This window comes from Cydia strobilella, chromosome Z, assembly GCF_947568885.1.
Source record: "Cydia strobilella chromosome Z, ilCydStro3.1, whole genome shotgun sequence".
Classification (NCBI taxonomy): domain Eukaryota; kingdom Metazoa; phylum Arthropoda; class Insecta; order Lepidoptera; family Tortricidae; genus Cydia; species Cydia strobilella.
The window spans coordinates 54461423-54479112 of NC_086068.1; the positions used below are offsets into that span (position 1 = coordinate 54461423).

Below are 17690 nucleotides of genomic sequence, written 5' to 3' on the forward strand. Positions count from 1 at the left end.
TACTTATCCTTTTCTTTTGGGTGCTAGTACTAGTGTAAAGATACATAGCATGATTCTCTCTGTCTACGTTTGAAATGAGACAGTCCTTTGACAAACTATATTTCGATTGTGGTTTTAAGGCCTGTCCAGACGAGGACAATTTTTTTACCAATCTGATTAAATTGTCCGATCTAATCAGGCCGTGCGGACTCAAACGCTAATTTGGCCACTTTCACTAATTTTAAACTTATGGTGATATTTGAAATAATAAAAAAATGCCCCCAATAGTCCGTGGTGCATACGGCAAAAAAGTGCGATTTACTGTAAATGATGATGATGGAATTACCTTTTGCTCTGTTGCTCCTTTGACTCACAGATTAATTTAGGAAGGGGAGCCAATCGAATTTTTATGCAAAATTTTGCCCCCCGAAATTTGTAAAAAAGGAAGTTTAGCTATGTGGTCAAGTTTGGTATCATTTTCGTATAACCAAGTATAACTCAGGGATGCTAAATTCATTTCTGATATTTAATGGATAGATGGCGTTGACGATTTCGTTTGTTATTTAACAATTCTAATACATATCAGTTAAAGAATAATAAATAAATACAAATAAAAAAAAACATTTATTGTATATAAAATATATTTCAATTTTTAGTTTTAATCGTGTGTCGATAGATGGCAGTAAATTTACTGTGACTACAAAATTTACTATGACAGTACCCCTCTATCCTATATATTGTCTTTGCGTACACATAAATACAGAATACCATTTAACATAGTAACATGTAATGCAATTACTATGCACTATAGGCTTATTATCATATGACCTAAATACCGAGGCATGTCCGTGACATGCATAATTTGATATTAAGCCGAAATAATTAAAACAATTCAATTAAAACTGTCACGAGCCATACTATCATAAAACACAAAATTAAGTACAGGCAGCATCAACAGTACCGAATGAAACAACGCCCATCTCTGCCATACGGGAATTATATATCTTATAAATAAAGATATATCTTAGAACAATTAGACTGTGACAGATACTAGAGATATTATATCTCTATAGTTCGCGTCCTTTAGTATCTGTCACAGTCTAATTGTTCTACATACGGGTACAGTAATACCCCGCTTTACGCGAGGGATTCGTTCCATTTAAAATCGTGTTAAGTGAAATTCGCGTATTTCGGGGTTGACGGGGAATCCCCTACTCTTAAATTTACTTACTTATATATTTTATTAAAGCTATCAGAAAATGAAAATGAAAGTGAAAAATTGTTTATTCAGTTTAAGAATTACTTATACAGGTAAGTGTTGGATACCTGTGGTAAGAGGCACAGCTCTTCCTTAAAATTGGTAATAAATGGTTTTAAAATAAAAATATAAACTTAAAGAAAAAAAAATGAACACATCAGCTTTGAGTATAACAAAAGTAATTACTTATAGTTTAATTTAACCTAATGAGAAGATGGACTTGCAGTCCATATGAGTGTGCGTGTGTGTCTCTGTGTGTGTAATGTGTGTGTGTGTGTGTGTGTGTAATGTGTGTGTGTGTGTGTGTGTGTGTGTGTGTGTGTGTGTGTGTGTGTGTGTGTGTGTGTGTGTGTGTGTGTGTGTGTGTGTGTGTGTGTGTGTGTGTAATGTGTGTGTATGTGTTTAGGTTCCTAAAACATTGTGAATTAAGTTTTCTGTATCATAATAACTCTTACATTTAAGCCAGTCTGTTATAATTTTTTTACTTTCATAAAATGGTAAGTGATTTAAATTTAAATGCTTATGTATGACATTGTATAATTTGCCGGAACAGAGAAAGGTACATACTTTTGACTTGTAGTCTGATCGGCTACATTACTTAGGATGCTGACTGTACTACGTAACGTTTTCAATTGTGTGGTTCATTTCTAAACTAAATATTTGTAGCAATAGAGGCTAATTGATACCTATTAACAATCATCTGTTGGCTGTGTGGTGCGGGCACAGATTAATAAATAGTTATGGTGCGGGTGCTTATGCTCCATTTGCAGAACGTCCTAATGTACACGGAGCATAAGGACCTTTCTCTGATGGAAAGCCACGCAAAAGCAACTGCTTGTCTGTCTGTTACCTCTTAACGCTTAAGAGTCCCCGGCAAGCTCGGCCGAATTTCACCTTCCCATACAAACGAAGTTTCGTTCTCATTTTAAAACTACGTGTTGGAATGTAATGAAACTTTGCACATACCTATACATTGACATGAGGTATATCTAGGTCTATAATTAGTTTATATAGCTCCAGTTTATAAAACAAACTAAATAGAGTAAAAACAAGTTTTGTATGAAAAACTTAAATTCGCTGTATTTTTTAAACTACGGTATCTGAAGCTATATAAACTAGTTTTATCATATTGTAAGAACAGTTTCAGAGCAAACTAGCAACTCGTTTTAGAATGAGAGCGTAACTACGTTTGTATGGAGAACCGAACTTGCCGGGGACCCTTAAGCCGCTGAACCGAGTTAGAAATTTGGTATGGAGATAGTTTGGGGCTTGGAAAACGACATCGACATAGGGTAGTTTTAATCAATCATCATCATCATTCCACAGTGACGAAGTCGCGAGCAGAAACTAGTTTTTAAGTGATGTAATTTTTTTTTGATAATAATTTAGAAGTACATAGAATCTAATCTAGTATAAATATATAGTGGGGCAGAGTGCTCGAATAAATTGTCGTAAATGTGGACACGCTGGACAAAAGCACCAATTTTTTTTCAGGCACTTGTTAGGTCCATAGCTTTAAGTTTTTGATAGGAACCAACTCCTCCGTCGGCCATATTTAATTATATGGCGGCCATTTTGAATTATAGTTAATTATTAATATCTTGAGTTCTAAGTCACTTAGAATCACAAACTTGGTGTCTAAATATACATATTTGGGGTCAGGTAAGGTTACTTGAAAATACAACATTGGTGTTTATTTATGTATTTGGTTTAAGTTATGTTGAAAAAACCAATTATTAACGTTATTATATTTTTATTACTTGTTATTATACATAATCTGCGGAAATTTCAAGTGTCTACATATTACGGTTCTAGAGATATACCGATTGTTATGGGCGGGAAAAAAATGACATAAAATTACGTGTCATGCATGAGAGCACTGTTAAATTTTTAATTTATTTTTATTTTTATGAATGTATGTTAAAGCAACAATAGAAAAACAACTTCTGTGTAAATTTGAACAGTCTAGCTATTGCTGATACGCAGACAGCCGGATGGACAGCGGAAGCTTAGGAACAGGGTTCTGTTTGATATCCTTTGGGAACTCAACTCTAAAAAAATATCTAGATGAATTCCTTGACCCCAAATATGTTTATTTAGACAATAAGTTAGTGATTCTACGTTATTTAGAACTCGAGATATATAATTAAAGATGGCCGACGGAGGAGTTGTTTCCTATCAAAAACTTAAAGCTATGGACCTAACAAGTATTACCTGAAAAAAAAAATTGTGCTTTTGTCCAGCGTGTCCACATTACCTGAAACTGCCCTACTTATATAGGGGTTTGACATTGACCGTCAGATGTGATGATTGCCAACCGGCCGTTAATAGTACACAGTTAAGTAAAAACGCCTTTTTACATAAATATGTACCCCTAAAAAAAAATTAAACTGCTATCATTTGACTGTCCTATATAAATTATATAATATAACTCTTTAAATACATTTGACAATTCCCAGTTCTGTGTATAAGGAATCATCGCCTTAGTAACTCAGTCGGCGCGGAAGTGACAGCAAGGAAGCGAGTCCTCAATATGGCAGATTGACCTGGATAGGCAGGGGCTCGTGGTGTGGTGACCTAATTCAGAATTTGATTGCTTCAAATCCTGTCACTGTATACACATGGACATCTGGCCGGTTAATATAGCAGATGGACCTAAATCGGGTCAGCGGACTTACAATGTATATTTGTCGATTGACCAATATTATGTTTTATGTCTGAATTTATAAATAAAAGCGGAACAAAAGGCGCTTTCAACAACTTCCTCTGCCGTTAGTTAGTTTACCGAGTGGAATCTAGAACAGCTTAAAATACCCATTTGAAGCCTGGAATCGAATATATATTCTGTTTTATGAACAGCTGAACTAACTGGTTAGGCAATCAGCTACATGGTTGTTGGTGATGTTCAAAAACGCGTTACAAGCCTCAATTAGCTATAACATAATAGGTACTATTTCCCTGAAAAATCCTCGGGTTATACATACGAATAATAATAACATAAGAACTACTTAAGTAACTGGTAAAGGCAGAATGGTAATGGTAACCTATGATTCATTATTTAACCACCTATGATATGTAAAGTAAAGTAAGGTATTTAGGAGAAAAAACATACACTTTCTACACTTTCTCCAATACGCTTAACTTTATAGCGTTAACTACTACACTCTTTTTGGCATAAAATGGATTTTTTTGGATATAGGGTAGGGGTTTTTAAAAATGTTAAATTTAATAGTTAAAGACTATGTTTGAGGTAAAGTTTGTAGCCACATAGTTGACTGCGAAGCGGTTATCTCTGCACACAGCTGCGACTTCGTACTTGTGGTCTAACATGTAAACACTGTACTAATGAAATAATATAAGGATGGCAACTCAGTTGGTCTTATTCTTACTTATGTCTCTGCCTTACATCTTTCGTTACTAAAGAAAGACATGTAACACGAGTACCTACTTGGGCATTTATAAGCGATATCGTCTATCTTCTCAAGTTTTACTAATGCACTGTCAAAAAATAAACTTTTTATGAAATTACGGCCATGACACAGCTGTGATAGACTAATAGTTAATTGCACGAGTACGCTTCAATACTATTTTGTTGTAGGCGATCGGGGCAATCAACGGCATCCACGGAAATTTTACCAGTTCAAAGCGTTTATAGGGTCACGTAAATCTGTAACAGGTTTATTTCTGTCTATTTGCACATTAATAGAACGTTATTGTGCAAAATTAAGCACGTCAAACGACGGGAAATATAACGTGATTTTTGTGCCACGCTTGACCCGACCGCTGCGTCGAATTGCTACGCAAAATCGTGTATGCTCTACGCCCTCTACTAACGTGATTTTTGTAGCACGCCTACGAGCTACGCGGTGAAAGCGTTACAGCTAGCCCATTATTATGATCGCGGATTTATCATTTATAACTACACTTTTCAGGAAGGTGACAGATAGCTTCAATTCAATATCGATAAACGATAGAGCCAAAATTTGCAATCGTCATTTCTCTGCTGAATTGTATCATTTTGTTCGTTTCAGCTACAGATTAATTCGTTTTTTTTGGTGTCCGTAAAATTGTTAAAAGACTATGGAACAACCCTTACCGTTGAGCATGTTTACTGTCTACTCCATGTAGGTCAATGGCCGATGTTCTATTTAAAACTCGGCCAAGTACGAGAATGGCATCAGTTCGGAGTAGTTTACAACTTTAGTTGCAGTTTGATATGGACCAGTGGGTCGAGTTAAGTTAATAAGAATATGTTTCATTCCGTTTAGAAAGTCCTGACTTTCGATTTATTTAATTTAATGTTTTAGTATAACACGTACCTATATACATTTATGATATTATATTAATTATTACCGAACATGCACTGGGGAAAGCGTTTTTAACCATTTACATAGTAAAAGCATCTAGTTTAGTTATTATGGTACCACCGGAATTATTTTAATCTAGACCTTGATTTTCAGTTGTAAATAATAATAAGAAATATATATATATATATATATATATAATAAACGCAGTTATAGGTAAACAAATCTAATGCCCCTTTTGATTGTGTGAGTAATGTGTATTGATAGAAGTTCCATATTTGAAATTTGTAATATGACGTGGTTTGTAAATTCATTATTTAGTTAAGAAGTTTGATATTTTTTTAATTCAACATTTAGGATTTGAAATGTTTTAGTAAAAAAAAAAACTAGGCGAACGATTTTTATTTTTATCAACTTAAAAACATATTTTATATAGTTGGGCACTCGTTGGTGAAATGAGTGTTCCCTACGGTATATCTATTAAAACTGAATGGTTTTGCCAACCCTTATTTTCAATCAAATCCAACATTACTAACGGGGTTTGTTGATTAATATAGTTCACTCATAATTTATTTTTCATAAAGATTAATGAGAAATATAGTTTGTCAAAGGACCGTCTCATTTCAAACATAGACAGAGATAATCATACTATCTTTGTCTTACACTATTACTAAGCACCCAAAGAAAAGGATTATAGTTTTACCACCAACTATAATTGTCAACGCTAAGTAATATATGTAACGCGTTTTTGTAAACTGTACACAACTACATGCAAGAGGGGCTTTAGCTAACTTTTTACCTATACGTAACAAGTATCACAATAATAGACAATAGAAGATTATTTGGATAAATAGAATCGCCTATCACTTGATACATCACACACACATATCTAAGAAAGAGACGTAATCGCGGCTCAACATTCTGTACCTGCCTAAAGCCGATAAGGGCACAGCTATTTGTTAGATTAAAAGGGGTGTGTCACGCGTATTACCGACCTTTTAAAAAAGATTTACGAGTCTGCGTTTCCAGGGTAAGGTCAGGTCGGAGGGAAGGAATAAGATATGTAAACGGCGACACAGCGCGTCTACATACCTTTGGTGACCTTTACTGTAAAAACAAATATAGTAAAGTAAAGTAAATAGATAGTTCGTCAATGTAAACCCGCTGACGAATATCTTTACGGTCTGTCAATAATTTCACAAACAACGAATAGGGGAATCATGAGTCGCAAGGTTTGTCTGCGGTAATGGCATTTTACCATCGGCCTCAAATGTGCCAGGTGTGACTCACCGTGCAGCTTATGTTAAGGCGTGAGGAACAACCAACTTGAGACGCTACAATTCTTGACATGTCGTTCAAAATGGCAGTCACTACCCCACTGCATATCCCAGTTTTTCCCCGAATGCTGGCTACCTGGAGGAGTATAATCAAACGCCACTTGACAATCCTCGATGGAAAGAGTCGGACGCTCTATCCTGTCATTATTGAGTCGAGCTGTCAACAAAAAAAAATAGGAACTGCTGCGTCCTTATTATAGCTTGTACAGTGGAATGGCCCGCGATTAAGACTATTTATATGGAACTTACGTTGGACCTGGCCCGACGAGGCGAGGCTGGTGGGAGCGTCGCCCCGCAGCACTGCGTCCAGCTTGATAGCTTGTCCGATGTGCAGGAACCGCTCCGTGCGTGCTGCGCCCGCGCTTTGACTGTTGCCCGACCACACGTCGGACAGCGCGCGGCGGGATAGCATTGGCTGCGAATGAGATGCATGTTTTAGGCCTAGGTGTCTCCGTGATCTCGCCATACGCTGCGTGCGTTTGAAACAAGACGCTTACACGGCGTAACTTGTCAACCGAACATAAGCCTTGTGACTCAAGACAAATATAGCCTCTTACGGAGCAGGAAAAGCGCATATTAATGTATGAAATTAATTAATTGCTTTTTATCCGATATCGGTTAGCCTGTATTGATAGAATCTTAGTATGTAAGCTAAGAATAAAATTATCATATAGCTTTGACAGGACCTCAAAGTTCAGTGAACTATTATATTTACAATTGGGGAATAGCATCCCTTCCACAATTATAACCCATACAGTTGTAAATCCTTACCACTTTGTGGTCCGTGCAGTGCTCCGTGTATATGTCTTTGATGAGGGTGTCGAGGGTCCGCTGACGCTTCTGCGTGAAGATCGGCGTTTGAAACGCGGACTTCTCGCCGTTCATCATTTTTACCTGCAAGAAAACACCCATATGAACTATGTATCGATATATACTTACAGAACCATAAGAGAAAAGAAAATGTTATGATGATTTTCATATTGATTAGGATGTTTCGCAAACATATACTCAAAAGCGATTGAATCAGGTAATACTTTGAATAATATTTTTGCAAAAGAAAAAAAAAGAATATTTGGCAATTACTGCACCTACCGGTTATGTAATCCGTGTTCAATTTAACTTATTAGTAATTAATAATTTTATGTAAAATTAGACTAGGCAGGAGATCCAAAGTCTATTAAACAATTTTGCAAACATGGATTTATGTTTAAGCTTAGTCCGCTACAAAAGTTTACTGAACTTTCTAAACAACAAATAACACAAATACGAGTCACAGCTTTATTTAAAGATTCTTGGTAACTAATTTAATTTGTTCTAAATAGGTTTCATTTTAATTAGGTTAGATCAGATGTATTAACTGGAAATTTAGATCATGGAAACCTGTCACTTTGAGCATTGTTTACCATATTTATCTAGACCAGAACATTTTGCGGATATATCTCAATGAGAAAACTACATGCCATGGTGCGCCGAGGCCAAAAAGCTGGTCAGGGAGATCGGGCGTCGGTTGAGGGACAGAGGCTGTGACCCCCGTGCTGGATCTTACCTGGTCCAACAAATATCCTTAACCATTCAGCGTGGCAACGCAGCTGGCATATTTGGAACATTTGGGCCAGGTAGGGAACAGTTCGGGACTTAAAAGGAAATTTTTGACGGGACTAGTTTGTGATTAATAAGTTTTTATATACTAAGTGTATACAGTTTAGGTTTAATAGGTTAGTTTTAATTTTATAATATTGTAATTATATTTATTATAATTTTATGAAATAAATGCTTATATCATGAGAAAACTAGGGCTTAATTATTAGTCAATACCGTAAGCTTTCAGGCAAGGGCACTCGCCAAATGTATAACGTCTAGCGTTTCATCATCCTAATACTACTAGGTGCTAATTGTTACCGACAATGAAATTTAAATCAATATTAAATGGAAGAAAGTGGATCTTGCTTGATTTTAGGACAAAATCAGCTATAGGTATTTTCTAATAATGATAATAAAAATTTGACTGCCAATTTTTCTTGTATGTTCGGCCGCTAGATGTTATATTTTTTCTCGAAGATCACGTATTTGTCGCTGAACCTGATAAAGGTGCTGAGCTTGTAACCTTCAGTGACAACTAACCAGCAGGTAGTCCCTGAACAGGTTGGGGTCCACGAAGATCGGGGGGCACGGCAGCGAGGGCCCGAACGGGGGCACGCAGTCGTCGCTGAAAATGCTGAGCTTGTAGCCCTCGGGGATCTCTGACACCACGGCGAAGATATCTGCACGGCTATAGGAACTTTATTGATAGTACAATTGTTTTTCTAATAAAAAAAAAATTAAACGCTTAATACGATAACTTACATAACTCTTAATTAATTCTTGTACCTATGATAAAAAAACATACATGTACTTAGTACAGATTTTTTAATCTTTACTTTTTTTATCTTATCTTCTAATGTATAGGTAGTTTGGCTAATCATTTCTCAAAACCACCTTTTGGTACGTAATCATGTGACTTTATTTCGTCGTCACTATTAGATACATTGAATGTATGATCCGAGTTTTTAGATCGACAAAGGATACGTGTAAAGTGGCTCTTTATGAACTGCGGGTTGAAAGTCTCGTGGGCCCTCTCGTCCACGAATATTATGTTCACTATGTCGTTACCGATGTGGCGTTTACGTTCCAACTGCAAAAAAGATTTTAAGTTACTTTACACGAAATGCAATTTTTTTTGAGGTTGGTCCCATCTTAGTCAAAAAGATGGGACCCTGAATCGTCCCTTGTTTCTTGTTGTTGTTATTATGGAGATAACCATTGAACTGTGAGGCAACTGGTTACGTAAGTTGGTAAATCCTTGCCGATATTCATTTTAATTTTAAGTTATATATATATTAACAAAGATTTAATATCCCATCTGATGAATTTTAGTACTTACACGCGCACAAATTACATGGCGATACTACCTACGTGTCCACGCGCAATGAGGCGCCTCGCAAGAAATTGCCGAGCAGAAGAGCTCGGAGCTCAGAGACGCTTTCCACATAGATTTTCGTACATTAACCCGTCTGCTGCAATCTCTATTGCACGCGCATAAATATACTGCTGTCCCGCCCATGATGCCGGTTGTCAATGTCACTGTGCGAGCGAGAAAGCAATATAATTATGCGCGTGCAATAGAGATAGCAATAGGCGGGTGTGTGTACGAAAATCTATGTGGAAAGCGTCTCTTCTTTAAGAGGCCGTAGTCGATTTTGGAGCAAAAATTTAAAATTGATAGATTTAGTCGTTGAAATTATACACGTTTTGTTACATCATATCTAAATAACAAGTATTGGTTTCTATTTTAAATTAAGTTATTAAGTTGGTTATTATTAAATTAAGTCGATTTTCAGAGAAATTGTCACTTGTTTTGAAGTAATTTCTGGAGAAAATTGATTTCGTCTAACTTTCATTTACACTACTTCAAAGTCATAATAATAAAAATGTAGTCTGATAATCGTCAAGTACAGGATATGTGTAATACAAAATTACCATGTTTAGCCGTCCAAACTTTACGAAATTTACAAATAAGAGCGACAAAATCAGTGCTTTACGCGCGTTTACCTAAACGTCCATCAGAAAAGCAAACATTACTAATTTAATGAGTCTGTTTTCAAAAGATTGATCTGATAAAAGGTAAGATAAGAAGACGTGCTAATAGAAACCAGTACTTGTTATTTCAATTAGGTAAAAAAAGGTGTACAATTTCACCGACAAAATCTATCAATTTTACATTTTTGCGACTAAAATCGACACCGGCCTCTTAATATTTCTTATAATTACAGGGTAAGTAAGCTAAGTAGACTACCCAATAAAAAAAGTTTTGAAGATCGAAAAAGAAGAAAGCCTGTGACATGTCTGTGTCGGGCAACACACAATGTATATTTTAAAGATTAACGGAGGCAGCAAGGTCAGAGAGAGGGTCGGATGGACAGACTTAAGTCATTAATTTAATATCTGGATGTCCGAGCAGGATTAGATGATTTCATCTTTAATAAATGTCATTAGCGTCTAATATTTTTTTATAAGGAAAATATTCCGACATTTAGCCCCATTCCAGTATATATATATATAAATAAATAACTATAATAACTAAATGCATGAGACGTTCAATTGCCTACTTTTATTCAATTCCCCGATAGATAAAACAATTTTTAGAAAATGTATAAAAATGTTTTCTCATAAACAACAAAATTAATTCTAAACTTACAATAAAAAGTAACCTACAATTAAAACTACCTACAAAACTAAAACAAATACCTAAAAAAATTAGTATACAAACTCAAACAATAGGCAATGCTTAGAATACTAAGACGCATAGTGAAAAATATTAAGGTTGTAAATTTAATAGCTGTACGAGTGTACGAATCCGTAAATTGTGCAGTACCTAACTACATAGGTCATCATTGTCGTCAAGCGCTAACGTTTGACAATCTAGTCACAACCCGTACAGAGCCCGTCCCTTTGACTACAGAACAAACTGACCTGTTGTTTGTTGTCCTTTGAGTGCGGCAGCAGCGTGGACACGTGGAACATGATCTCGTGTCCGTGGTGCATTGTGTACACGGAGTGCAATCCCGTCATGTCACCTGCAGTCAACCAGGATAGTTCAAAATGTTATCTTGGTTACCGGTTGACACTGGAGATTTATATTTTGGACCGGCCAAATCGTAACTTGGAGCAGCATTACCTACTCAGTGACGTAGCTTATGTTATATTATAAATAAATAAATAATAAATAAATATTATAGGACATTCTTACACAGATTGACTAAGTCCCACGTTAAGCCCAAGGAGAGGCTTGTGTTATGGGTACTCAGATAACGATATATATAATATACAAATACACAGAAAACACCCATGACTCAGGAACAAATATCTGTGCTCATCACACAAATAAATGCCCTTACCGGGATTCGAACCCAGGACCACCGGCTTCACAGGCAGGGCTACTACCCACTAGGCCAGTCCGGTCGTCAAATTATATTATATAATGCAGCTAAAAAACTTTTTATTTATGTTAAGTACACCAAAGAGTAGTCTAAGAAAAAACGTGCCCCTTAGTTTGACATCCAAAACAGATGGCGCTGTACTGCGCCATATTTTTTGTGGTCACTGAATTGTCAAACATCAACTTTTGAGAATCAGTTACCGCAAAATGTATGGAGCCTTACAGCGCCATCTCGTTTAGCTGTCCAATTCGAAGCATGAAATTGTCTTACATTTTACACCTTAGTACCTTATTCAATCAATGTTTGGTAGAACCGAATAGAATGTTAGGTTACTAACATTCTATTCGGTTAATATAAGTACCTATAATATTCAGTTTCCTAACAAATGTCATGTACCTACAGGCTTGTTATACCTACTCGTACATTAAACTTGGGACAGTTGCCAAGAGCCTTCACACTTCTAACAAATTTTCAGAAACTTACATTTGTTTAAAGGAAACGAGTGAAAAGTAACACTGGGTTTTAAACAAGGTTTAATTTCTACCGCACAGTCCGCACACCATATAGGACTTGTGTCATTTACTGACCTTAAAACAGGCTAAATTTCCAGCCATGTTTAAACAATTTCAATACGCACTTAAATCATTGGAAATCTTACCTTTAACATCGAGTCCACCTCTGAATCGATTCCAGCCTTTTAGTCGAATCCTGTCCCCCAGAAGTTCGATGAATCGATCAAACGCAACGTCGCCGAATTCTGGAAGCAATGGAATTTTTAACGAATATTTTTTCAGCCGTGTCGTTTTATCGGACACCTTCGGCTTCCAATAACAGCTGTATTGTAATTTAATCGACTTGACTCGATCGACTACGTTTATTAGCGTCCGGCAGAAACAGTTATTTTCAAAACTCTTTTTCTTTTGGAATTCTTAGGTAGCAGAATTTCCGGTAAGTACGAAAATGGATTAATATAATTGAATTATGCTTTTAGTAATTACCCGAGTACACCATGCTTAGGAAGTTATCGATGTCGTCCGTATACACATTACACACACGGGACCCTATATGATTTTCTCCAAATAAAAAATAATTATAACATTACAGGAAAAAATTCAGGAACCAAATCAAATATTAACATATTGACATCTATAAAAGATTTAATTCTATGCAGGTGTACAGAGGTTTTAATTCGCATATTGTTTTGTAAATCACTTATACACAAAAAAAAGTTAAATTAACTATTTTTTTTTAAATATTTTCAATAGTGGTTAGATTGTTAATCCGAGGCGCATTTTTCCGCGAACGTCAAATCTTGTAATTGCTTTTTTATCATTACCTACTCATAATAGTACATTATAGCAGAGGCCGGGAAATAGCAATACATGGATGAGATTTGATATTAGGTTATGGACAACCCCCACTGGTCACTTACCGTTGGAGAGCATCTCGTCGTCGGTCCGTTGGCCCGGCCGCATGAACATGACCCCGATCTTGAAATTCACGGAACCCTCCTGCTCTTCTAGAAGCAGCACGTCCTTCTGAACTTCGGCGCATGATATCTAATAAAAAATATTGGGTAGTCAATGATATTATATAACTATAGATAGGTTATACTCCTACATAAGGAGCACAAAACGAGCGCTGGCCTAATACGACACGACACACGACCCTTGCGTTTGCATAGAGCCCGGTAGTGTGCCCGACTCAAGCACAATTTGCATTTGACACGTTGCCAGGTGCTATTTCAATTTTAAAAATGTTTCTTAGATTTGATATTTAACTTTTGTATCATGCTTGCGGTAATTTATACGTGCAAGGACGTACTGCGAGTAATATAAAAAAACCGGCCAAGTGCGAGTCGGACTCGCGCACCGAGGGTTCCGTAGAGTACACATTTTACCGCAAACTATTCAGTTTAGAAAAAATGATATTAGAAACCTCAAAAGATAGACACGTATATACACGTATACACGTATGGGTTTGAGGAAAAAAATTTTTTTTTTGAGTTTCAGTTCTAAGTACCTATGGGGAACCCCCAAAATTTATTGTTTTTTTTTTTTTCTATTTTTGTGTGAAAATCTTAATGCGGTTCACAGAATACATCTATTTACCAAGTTTCAACAGTGTAGTTCTTATAGTTTTGGAAAAAAGTGGCTGTGACATACGGACGGACAGACAGACAGACAGACATGACGACTCCATAAGGGTCCCGTTTTTTGCCATTTGGCTACGGAACCCTAAAAATAGATACCAAATCAACTTTATATGTTTAAGCCATCACTTGCGTTTCTATGTGTGAACGGCACGTCTGCTGTACACGCGGCATGCGTCATTGTGTGAGTAAGTTGCTTAAAAACAGTACTGAGCGGTTGGCAAAAGGTCGTCAATCTGCTGTCGCGGGGCGAGGTAATTCGAATCGGGGCGGGGCGGTGCGTGGCCGCTCTGTATGATAATACTATTACTTATTCTGTGGGTTAAGCTTCGGATGCCTTCTGGCTTCATTCCGCTCTTGATTTTCTATTTAGGGTCACTTGGTGGCTTGTTGTATGTAGCCCAAGTACTTAATTGTATACGATATATTTACATTACTGCGTAAGACCACATAAGCAGAGTCAAATAAAATATAGCTGCAGCACACTGTAGCGGAAGGCATTACGATCACCACCAAAGCTCATGGTGCGTCCAGTGGGCTGAGCACGGTCGCATTTTTATCGCGTATCACCATACCTGTCACGTTCGAACAAGTATGTAAGTGCGAAAGTGACAGGCATAGTGACAGGCGATAAAAATACAACCATGCCGCCACCGCAGATCTGTTAACGCGCAGCTAGCGCGGCATTCGCGCGCTGGCGCAATGCCTACGAAATGCACTTAAACAACTAGCGAGCGCGTCCACAGTGCGTCCAGAGGCATTCGTCAGGTTTAAATTAACGGACAACAGTTAGTTTAAGAAAGTGAAAAGATGCCCACCTCTCGGCTCACCTCTCTCGGCAACTTATCTACCCGTTCCATACATGGGAACTGAGCGAGGATCTGCTTGACTGTCGGCCGTGTGCGGACTTCGGTCTTGGGGTCCGTGTTCCAGGCGCTCGGCGGGATGTAGATCTTTTGAGCACCCTGCATTCATAAATAAATTTTAATTGTTATTTGAAGAGCTTGATTGTGATTTAAATAAGTGCTCCGTGTTAAACATAAAAATTCAATAAACTTGTCGTTTACCTATTACGGTCATTGAAAACAAAGTACTTACCTGTGAGGTTGCCAGGCAACCGATATACTGTGATTGTAGAATTAGGGAATTTTATTAAAAATTAATGGTTTTGGTCTATGACTTAAAATTGACCTTGCATAATTAAGCACAGTCGGACCAAGATAACTCTGTATGGAATTTGCAATAGCAAAGTGTGTTAATGTCATAATTAATGTTATATTTCGATGAAAATATGTCGTGCCACTGCCACTCACATTGTTCTTTTCAAATAGGTGCAAAGTTAGCTTAGTCGGACTCTAGGTCAAGTGTTATACTTACATTTTTGTTGAAGAGTATGGCCCGCATGAGTCCGGCGGAGCTCTCTTGGACGACGCTCAGCAGGAAGGGCTCACGGGCGTAGTCCAGGCCCACGTAGTTCTGGTGCACTAAAAACATTTACATACTTACTTAAGTATCTCTATCTTGATTATATCTCTGTAATCTTTTTTGATAGTCAGAACCAAAATGGCTGCCGATTACTGGTTGCCAATTTCAATTACGTACATTTTTGTTACAAAATTAAAGTTATGTAAATTAGGGCATGCCAAAATTATGCCAAATATTATTCGGGCTCGCTTAAAACGATTAGGGTGCCTAATCCACATAAGAGTGATTTGCAAAAAAAGTGTATGTAACACAATGGAATAATCACAAAAATATGCTAAAATGTAAAACAAAAAAAAAAAATGTGTTACGTCACACAAAGTCACACAAAGGAAGCCAAAATCGACGCCGCAATATGTTTCACCGCGTGTAAAATAAAAGTGGCGTCGAATTCAGGAATCCGCAAATACCATGCCGATAGCCAAGTAATTTATCTATAGGCCGATGTGAAAACCGTAGTAGTAAACGGTTAGCTTATCAGTTTTAACTGCTATACAAATTTCAATTTTTTTGCGACAAAATACTAAGGGCCTGTTTCACAATGTCCAAGTAAAGTCCTGAATAAGCTACTTGCCACTTATCTGACGAATAAAGTCATCGTTGGCGTTTCACAATCTCCAAATAAGCTTTATCTGCTGGATAAAGTGCTTTTTTTGTAGGAAATTTTATCTGGCAGTTAATTTATTTGTTAATTAGCTATCCAATACTTTACTTGGACATTGTGAAACAGGCCCTAAAACACATTTTCTCTCCATTGACGTGTAAACTTTATTTAGAAAAACACGCTTAGCCAATTAACACAAAAGTTATGAATTTTTTATTACAACTTAGTGGAGTGTTGCGAGGACATAGGCATTTTGTATGGGAGAATTTTATTTTTTTTAATACTTAAAAGAAAGGTTTTTTACTGTAAAAATGTAAAATTCCTGTTAGCATTTGAGTTACACTATATGTAAGAGTGTTTAAAATATAAATTGTATGTGCAATATTTATTTATTTTACAGATATTTTAATGTTGAGGACATTTCTGATTCTGGAAAGTACACTTTTTTGCAATTCACTCATAATGCTTTGTACGGAAAATGCGGAACAAAATCTATTGTCGTAAGCACACAACTCAGTAGGCGGTAACAAAGGAAGTTTCAAAAACAAATGACGATACGAAATTTGTTACTCAAAGCGTTGGCCCTGTGATCCATTTGCCTGCCCATCTGAGAGACGGATAAATTATATGAGTCAACGTTGCAATTTTACAATATCGATTAGCAATCAAAATCATATTCTTATTTAGGCCAAATATTAAATTGTAGACATGTGAAATCTCAATTAAGACTTTTATTTATATAAACATATTTCTGAATTTGTCTCTTCTTGGGAAAATGGCCGAAAATAACCCAAAGAAAGGTCTTACATTGATTTAATTTAATGGAAGTTAGAGCTATTGACCTGCTTCCAGACTTAAATCATAAGGTAATCATTTAGTAATTTTACCACAGCTCACACTCTGTTATCAAACAATTTTGCAATCTTGCGAGTTGCGAATAGATTTTGACCCACTTCTCTAATCGTCGGATATTGATTTGAAATATAGAGAGCATAAGTCCGGCGCTAATATCAAAAAAATGAATAATGCACTTTCAAAATGCTTTTTCTTGAATATACATTTTTATTTAATGTTTATTTTTTTTTATCTTATGCAAAATTATATACCACCACTACCACTCAAAGTACAACTTTGTGAAGAGTTGTTAACAATGCCAAAAGTTTCTCAACAATGCTCTGAACATACTTATTGCTTCTTATCGTATGCTGTACGCAAGAATAATATTAAAGTTTTAGAATACCCAGCCTTTGTACTTTACATTCAGAATATATAAGATCTTCAGTTAAGTGGTGGCACACTCGAAATACTAGCTTTGTCCACCGATATAATTTGCATACAATGCGTGTTTTTAAATGTAATTGTACATTTTAGAGAAAAAAAAACATGTATTATCGAGCTGTATAAAGAGGGTGGGACTGCAGAACTGATTTTGCGGTTAATCGGTCATTTTTCATGGTTTTAGCACTTTGTGATGTTCACATTTATAACAGAGTTATTTGTAACTTCTAAACTAAGTATCGGCTTACAAAATACACCTATGTTCCAATTTCGAATATATCTTTTAGTTCCCAAGTAAATTGGCTGTAAATTAGGAAAAA

The 17690-nt window shown here is 36.4% G+C and overlaps 1 protein-coding gene across 5 annotated transcripts in view; it reads right to left on the bottom strand.

The window, feature by feature from the left end:
* LOC134755153 (GTPase-activating Rap/Ran-GAP domain-like protein 3) overlaps positions 1-17690 on the bottom strand; it is a 125813-nt gene that overhangs the window by 27707 nt on the left and 80416 nt on the right. For 3 of the 5 annotated variants that reach the window (XM_063691648.1, XM_063691646.1, XM_063691644.1), the window contains 9 exons: positions 15384-15490; positions 14825-14971; positions 13287-13413; positions 12513-12611; positions 11388-11491; positions 9444-9549; positions 9000-9139; positions 7650-7772; positions 7128-7293 (listed from right to left, as the gene is read on the bottom strand). In XM_063691648.1, coding sequence (XP_063547718.1) covers positions 7128-7293; positions 7650-7772; positions 9000-9139; positions 9444-9549; positions 11388-11491; positions 12513-12611; positions 13287-13413; positions 14825-14971; positions 15384-15490 — 1119 coding nt within the window. The remainder of the gene's footprint in view (positions 1-7127; positions 7294-7649; positions 7773-8999; positions 9140-9443; positions 9550-11387; positions 11492-12512; positions 12612-13286; positions 13414-14824; positions 14972-15383; positions 15491-17690) is intronic. The other 2 variants (XM_063691649.1, XM_063691647.1) reach the window with 1 other exon arrangement.